At 63.6% G+C, this 7,411-nt stretch overlaps 1 protein-coding gene across 1 annotated transcript in view; it reads left to right on the top strand.

Annotated features, from left to right (window-relative positions):
• The window catches only part of HMCN2 (hemicentin 2), a 33,913-nt gene extending 26,695 nt beyond the window's left edge, over window positions 1–7,218 (top strand). Inside the window, 21 exon segments of the mRNA XM_050319937.1 lie at window positions 50–171; window positions 390–554; window positions 642–749; window positions 841–975; window positions 1,232–1,366; window positions 1,489–1,679; window positions 2,003–2,216; window positions 2,376–2,510; window positions 2,582–2,772; window positions 2,850–2,931; window positions 3,077–3,346; window positions 4,088–4,237; window positions 4,440–4,577; window positions 4,739–4,860; window positions 4,958–5,195; window positions 5,317–5,379; window positions 5,474–5,602; window positions 5,722–6,042; window positions 6,253–6,369; window positions 6,629–6,755; window positions 6,876–7,218. Of these exon segments, the coding sequence (XP_050175894.1) occupies window positions 50–171; window positions 390–554; window positions 642–749; window positions 841–975; window positions 1,232–1,366; window positions 1,489–1,679; window positions 2,003–2,216; window positions 2,376–2,510; window positions 2,582–2,772; window positions 2,850–2,931; window positions 3,077–3,346; window positions 4,088–4,237; window positions 4,440–4,577; window positions 4,739–4,860; window positions 4,958–5,195; window positions 5,317–5,379; window positions 5,474–5,602; window positions 5,722–6,042; window positions 6,253–6,369; window positions 6,629–6,755; window positions 6,876–7,218 (3,496 nt within the window).
• The last annotated feature ends 193 nt before the right edge of the window (window positions 7,219–7,411 follow it).

Genomic DNA, 7,411 nt, shown 5'->3' on the forward strand with positions numbered 1-7,411 from the left:
CACTGTTGCTCGTGGGACAGGGGTGACTCTGTGTGCTCTGCCTGTGCAGTTTGCAGTCCTCGGGATCTCTGCTCATCACCAGCCCTGGTCCCCGGGACGAGGGGAGGTTCGAGTGCATCGCCACCAACGCTGCCGGAGAGGCACACAAGGTCTTCCTCGTGTCTGTCCACGGTGAGCTTCTGGGGGCTGAGAGTGGCTTTCCCAGGATTTGTCACCACCTTGGGTGTGATGTGGGTGTGCTCCAGCCCCCCCCTGCAGTTGGATTCCCTCTCAAGGACTAGGCACAAGGGCAGGCAAGAGGGGAAATAGCTGAGTCCATGTGCACAGGGACAGAATCCCCTTCAGCATTGCCATGCATCCCCGCTCACCTCCCTCCCTCTCCTCTCCAGTGCCCCCCACCATCGCTGATGACCTCACGGATGTGGTTGTCACCCGGCTGTCCCCTGTGGTCCTCACCTGCTACGCCTTTGGTGTGCCCCAGCCCACGGTGTCGTGGAGCAAGGACGGGGCTCAGCTGGGCAGCAGAGGAGGGGGCTACCGCGTCCTACCCAGAGGTACATGCACAGGGCAGCACGGGCACGGCGGGACAGCAGGTCCCTGCCAGCCCTCCCGCTGCCTCCCCTCTGCCCACTGTCTTCCAGGAGCCCTGGAGATCAGGCAGGCGCTGCCTGCACACACCGGCCGCTACACCTGCACGGCCCGGAGCGCTGCCGGCACGGCCCGAAAGCACCTCCGGCTCACGGTGCACCGTAAGCACAGCTCTGGGGGTCCCCCTTCTGGGGCTCCTGCGCCCTCTGCCCAGGGTAGCCCTGGTGGGCAGCATTTCCCTGCTACTTGCAGAGCCCCCTGCTTTGAAGCCCCTGCCCGGCATGGTGATGGTGATGGTCAACACCAGCATGGTGCTGTCCTGTGAGGCCACGGGCGTCCCCCGGCCGGAGGTCACCTGGCAGAAGGATGGTGTTGGCATCACTGGAGGTGAGCAGGAGCCTGCTGGAGGACAGCAGAGCCCACACAGCCTTTTCTTAGGGGGAAGATTTGGGTGCCAGGGTGTTGTAGGCATTCTAGCAGGGTGAGGGGGTGTCACTGTGCGTGGGTTCTCCTGGCTCCCGGCTGCTGCCCATGGGTGGGTGTGTTGGCTGCTGGAGCTGTTCCATGGAGGCTCCCTGGGAAGGTGCATTTCTGTGGGGGAAGCAGTCCCCATCCTGCCCTTCATTTCTTCCCTTCCCCACAGGGCCTGGCCTGAAGGTGCTCCCCAATGGGCGGCTGCGTCTCCTCCGAGCAGCCCCAGAGGATGCGGGCACCTACCTGTGCGTGGCTCGCAACCCCTCGGGCACCGCTGCGGGGAGGACCAGGCTGATCGTGCAAGGTACAGCAGCGATTGGGGCCCCAGTGCTTGTCCCCTCCTCTGCTCAACCCCTTCCCCAGCACCTCACACCAAAACGTGGCTGCTGAGGTGTGAGCAAGTCCCTTCCCTCCCGCCCCATCCAGTGCCCCCCGTCATCGCGGCCGGCCCGCTGGAGCTGGTTGTCCTGGAGGGGCTGGAGGTGCTGCTGCCCTGTGCTGCCCGTGGTGTCCCCGAGCCTCGGGTGTCCTGGAGCCGGGAGGGAGCCCTGGTGCGGGGTGGTGGGGGGAAGGCCACTGTGCTGCCCTCCGGGGAGCTGCTGCTCCGGGATGTCCAGGTGAGCACCCTCCCCTCCTGCCACTGAGCCAGCTGTCAAGTCAGAGAGCTGAGGAACAAGTGTCTTTTGCTGCTGAAAAGCAAGCCTGGGATATGTCTGCCAAAATATATTTCATAGAGAGAGCCCTGTGCAGTCCTTTGACAGAGAGGCTGGAGGGTTGGGGTAGTGTGGGTTTGCTAAGATGGGCTGGAAGAAGTGGCTATAGCCAAGATGTGGCTTTTTAGGTGCACAACAACCAGCACAGCTGTAGCTCAGTGACCCAGGGCTGCAGCTGGACCCCAGACTCAAGCTGACCCCTCTCATTCTCCTCTTTCCCTGTGCAGGAAGGGGATGCTGGGAGCTACTCCTGCATTGCAGTGAACTCGGCCGGGAGGGCAGTCCGACAGCTCTCCCTCTCCATCCACACCCTGCCCACCTTCACCCTCCTGCCCACAGACACCACCCTGAACTGGGGCGAGAGGCTGGACCTGGCGTGTGCCGCCGTGGGCAGCCCCCAGCCCCGCCTCTCCTGGACGGCCAACGGGCAGCTCATCACTGGTACCTGGGCAGAGGGTGCTGAGCCTGGGGAGGGCGTCATCCTGGTGCCATCCTAGTCCTTGTTCCACCTTTCAGGGTCCCTGGGGTGCCAGCACATCTGGCTGTGCAGGGTTGTAACCCGCTGGTTACTACAATTTTTGGGGGGTTTGCACTCCACAGATGGTGTGTCGGGGCAGAGTGGCAGGAGCACCCTGCAGCGGGAGGCAGCCACCCGTGCTGATAGCGGGACCTACGTGTGCCACGCCGAGAACAGCGCCGGTGCCATCAGGGCCACCGCCTTTGTCTCCGTCAGAGGTAGGTGCTGGCAGGGAAACTGGGGTGCCCAGCCAGCCCCCTCCTCTGCCACCCCTCTCTCCCTTTCCCAGAGGCACCCATCATACAGGGGGACCCCAGCACGTACCAGGTGGAGCACCCAGGAGGTGTTGCCCTCCTCGACTGCGATGCTAAGGGTCACCCTGAGCCCCTCATCCGCTGGAGCAAGGACGGGGTGCCGGTGGTGGCCAGTGGGCGCCTGCGCCAGCTGCAGAACGGTTCCCTGGCCATCCACGCCGTGGGGGTGAGTGGGGCCTTCAGCGTGCTGGTGCATTTTGGGGAGCTTGCATGGCACTGTGCTAATGCTGTTGGTCCTGCTAGAGCACTGATGCAGGGCACTACCGGTGCATGGCGGAGAATGGTGCGGGCACAGCAGCAAAGGTTGTCACCCTGGTCCTGCAGAGTGAGTGCTACCCACCCCTGCACCCTTTTTTTAAGGGGCTGCAAACCGTGCCACCCCTCACCCCCCAATCATCCCTGACCCCTGGGGAGCGGTCCCAGAACCGCTGGAATGCTGCGGCACTGCCTGCATCCCTTTCCCTGCCCAGGTGCCCCCGTGGTGGCAGTGACACCAGGAGCGGTGACAGCGCACGCTGGGCAGCGGGTGCTGCTGCACTGCGTCGTGTCAGGGGAGCCCACCCCCTCCGTGGAGTGGCAGCGGGATGGGGAGCCGCTTCCTGAGGGTCCCCATGCCCGTGTCCTGCCCAATGCCACCCTGCTCCTGCCCACTGTGGCCCACCATGATGCCGGCAGATACTCCTGCCTCGCTCGCAATGCCCTGGGTTCTGCCATCGCCCACAGCTCCCTGGATGTCCAAGGTGAGTGTCTGCCCTGGGCTTCTGGCTGGGTCAGGGGTCTGGGGCTGCCCCACAGCACTGTTACACCCTGGGGTAAGACCTCCAGCGTGGTGCTTTGGAGAGATGTTGCCTTTTCTTGCTTGCTCTGAACCCTGTGATTCATGCTCTGGTTTGCCCTCTCCTCTCTTCCACTGCTCAGCTGAAGGTCTGAGCCCAAACAGACCCTCACCCCAGCAGCAACTGCGTGCCAACCCACACTCGCCTCTCCTCAGCTTTCCTGCACTCACTGCCCATGATTAAATTCCCATCTCCCAGGGGCTCTCTGAATACACAGGCACATCCTCTCCTGCTGCCCCTCAGGAGCAGAGAGCCTGGCTGGATAGAGGAAAGTCCAGCTGCCCTGTGTGCCCCTGCGTGGCTGCTGGCATTTCACTGCCAGGCACACTGAAGAAGCAAATAAAGGCTTGGGGCCACTGCCAGGACCACAATGTTGATACAGAGCAGGGTTTGGGGATGTCAGTGTGTGTTGGTGTGATGAGGCACAGGGCCACACTCACAGCATCCCATGTCAATTGCCCGGGGCCAGGAGGTCTCTGGGGACTGTGCTTGCAGTCATGCAGGGACACTGCTCCAGCTTTCACCTCCAGAAAACAAAATTTTCTTGACAAAGAAATGAGTGAGAGGAGAGTCAGGGAAGCACTCTGCTCTCCCATGGGACCACAGCCCCTGTGCTGCTGCCTGACCCCATCTCTTTTGCCCCAGGGGAGCTGCACCAAGTACGGGGCCGCCTGGTTGGTGTGATCAATGCCCACAAGCTTGGTGTCTCCCCCCTCGATGCCAGCATGCTGGATGACCCACAGTCCGGCACCACCACCATCCAGAGCAGCATCGGGAGCATCCCACCCACTGTAGGTGAGTGGTCACCTCTGCCCTCAGCCTTGGGAGGGTTCTGACCTGTCAGGTGTAAAATCTGGGGCAAAGATTTTTATGTCCTTTTTCCACCAAAAGCAGCACCCACATCTGTGCCCTGTGGGCATGGAGGAGTGGGGCAGGCTGGATGCCTCCTTAGGAAGGTGCTGGCTCCCTGGTGACATGTTTTCTCTCCCATCTCCAGGACCACTGATGCGAGTGCTGGTCACCATCATTGCCCCCATTTACTGGTCCTTGGCACACGCTGGCGGGGCAACCCGAAGTGGGTTCCTGCTCACCCAGGGCACCTTCCAGCACGAGTCACAGCTGGAGTTTGCCACAGGTTAGGGATTCCAGCAGCCCCAGGCAGGGGGGAGCCTGGTCAGCTGCTGGGGGAGCTCAGATTCCTTCTCCCCAAGCACCACCTCCAGGCTGAGCTCCTCAGCCAGAGGTGGAGCTGTGTTTGGGGGTGCCTGGGCTGCTGCTCACCACTCCCCTTCGCAGGGGAGCTGCTGCGGGTCACCCACCTCACCCGGGGCGTGGATGCCACTGGCGCTCTGCGGCTGGACAGCGTGATCAGCGGCTCTGTGCCGGAGAGCCTCGGCGAGGCCACGGTGCTGCTGCAGGTGCCGGTGCTGCCCGTTCTCCCTGTGGGGCCATGACTCCTGTGCTGGGGGCACGGGGAGGGTCCATGGCCTGACCCCTCTCCCTGCCCCTCCCCAGGACTTCAGCGAGCGCTACGTGCAGACGGGCACAGGGCAGCTCTCTGGGGGCTCGGTGCAGAGCTTCCTGCGGGATGGGCACATCCTCCGTGCCCGCTGCAATCACACCATCGTGTATGACCCTGCTGTGGGCCCACAGCCCCCCCGGGTGCAGCACCTCCGGGCCAGAGCCATCACAGCCTCCTATGACCCAGCCACAGAGCAGCTGCGCTTCCAGCTCCGTGCCTCGCTCGATGCAGGTAATGAGGGGAGTCCCAAGGGTGAGGATGGAGACACCAGGATCCTTGGGTGTCTGTGAGGGTGCAAACACCATGTCCCTGCAGTGACATGTCCCTCCCTCTTCTCTTTGCTCAATCCCAGGGGCTGATGGAGACCAGTGCCCACTGGGATTCATCTTGGACCCTGGGCAGCTGTACTGCGTTGGTATGGACCCTTCCCAAGGCGGGCATGAGGATGGTGAAGGGGACCTGGTGCCACTTCCCTGTCCCCCCAACTCTGTCCTCTCTCTGCTGCCCAGATGTCGATGAATGCTCCGAGGGGTCCCACACCTGCCGCTATAACCAGCTCTGCCAGAACACTGCAGGGAGCTACCACTGTGCCTGCCCTCCTGGCTACCGCACGCTGGGCCTTGGCTGGCCCTGCCTGGGTATGACCTGGGCTTTCAGGGGACATGTACTTGGCCACAGGGCTGTGGTCTCCCCCCTGCCCTGCTACAGCCTCAGTTTCCCCATCCAGCTGCAGCTCCTCGTTTCTTTCCTCTTCCAGACATCAACGAGTGCCTGCAGTTTCCCCCACCGTGTGTCTTCGAGTGTCGCAACCTGCGGGGCTCCTACGAGTGCCTGTGCCCCCCTGGCAGGACCCTGCTGCCGGGTGGACAGTGTGGCACAGCAGGGACAGATGGAGGGGACACAGTGGGCAGCACGTCCCGGGACACCCCCCTGCGCTGGCTGGGGCCGAGCAGCCGCCCACAGGGACGGTCCTTCTACACCCAGCTCGCCCTGCGCCGCGTGGCCAAGGACGCAGGGATGGGTGCCCGGGGCCCCCCCTGCCCTACAGGCTATGTCAAGAGGAATGGCACCTGCACTGGTGAGTGTTTGTGTGTCAGGGAAGGGTGTTTGCAGGTTGTTCAGAGGCCGCTTTGTCTCCAAAAGGTAACTCCTGTGCCCATTGCTGCCCTGTCCCCCACACTTTGTTTGCACACTGTGGTCCTGGCTGTGCTGGGAAAGGGAGGCGAGAGCCAGACTGCCCCAGGGCAGAGGAGGCTGATGCTTTTCCTTCACCTCTCTCACCCCACAGACCTCGACGAGTGCCAGTCGAACCAGTGCCAGCACGAGTGCAGGAACAGCCTGGGCAGCTACCACTGCCTGTGCCCCCCTGGCTACCGGCTGCTGTCCAATGGGAAGACCTGCCATGGTCAGTGTGGGGGTGCCAGGGGGGATGTCCAGTCCCCACAGTGCCCTGGGTGTCATCTTTCTGGGGCTGGAAGTCTTTCTCCTTCTACGGGAGGGTTGTTTCCAGGCTCAGCACCCCACAGACCCTGAGTTTTTGTCCTGCTGCCCCGGTGTCTGAGAGCCCGGGGAAGGGGTGGGAAGGTGTGAGTGTGAGGGTTTGAACCTCCACCTCAGCCATGGGCACCCCAGTACCCTCAGAATTGTTCCCTCTCTCCCTGCAGACATAGATGAGTGTGCAGAGGGCACAGTCCAGTGTGGCTCGAGCCAGATGTGCTTCAACACCCGTGGAGGTGCCCAGTGTGTGGACGTGCCGTGCCCAGCCGGGTACCGGAGAGGCTCCAGCCCAGGGTGAGTCGTGCTGCGGGGCTTGGGGTGTTCATTCCGTGCTCCTCGTGTCACCGTGGACCCAGGTGTCCTGCCTGCTCTCTGGCACCCACCACATCCCTCATTGCCCCATCTGCCCTGCAGGCTGTGCGTGGGTCGCTGTGCCCCGTTCTGCGGCCCGGGCGGGGTCCCCACGCTGCGGTACGAGCTGCTCACCCTGCCCCTCGGCATCGCTGCCCGCCGGGACGTGGTGCACCTCACCCCAGGCTCCGCCCTGCGCCACCGCCCCGTGTTCACGCTGCTGGAGCAGGAGCCCGGCAGCCCCTTCGCCCTCCGCACCGAGCAGGGCCGTGGCATCCTCTCCACCCTGCGCCCGCTGCGGGACCCCGGCACCCACCGCCTCAAGGTGCAGGCGCTGGCCCCGGGCGGGCAGAGGGCACCCAGCGTCTTCCTCCTCCTCATCTCCGTCTCTCCCTACCCCTACTGACACAGCCGAGGGACAGGAGGGGATGCAGGGTCGTTTCTCCTCCTGTCCCTCCCCACTGCACGGGTGGGGCACGTGGCTCAGGGCACGCTGAGCTTGCACCTCTCCCCTCCCTCCCAGACACCCCCTCGCCCCTCAGTCGTGTTCCCTTCACCCACGGACAATCCCTGACTCAGCAGGGTCCCGGGAGGGACAA

Source organism: Myiozetetes cayanensis, unplaced genomic scaffold, assembly GCF_022539395.1.
Source record: "Myiozetetes cayanensis isolate MyiCay16 unplaced genomic scaffold, myiCay2020 scf23, whole genome shotgun sequence".
In the NCBI taxonomy this organism is placed as follows: domain Eukaryota; kingdom Metazoa; phylum Chordata; class Aves; order Passeriformes; family Tyrannidae; genus Myiozetetes; species Myiozetetes cayanensis.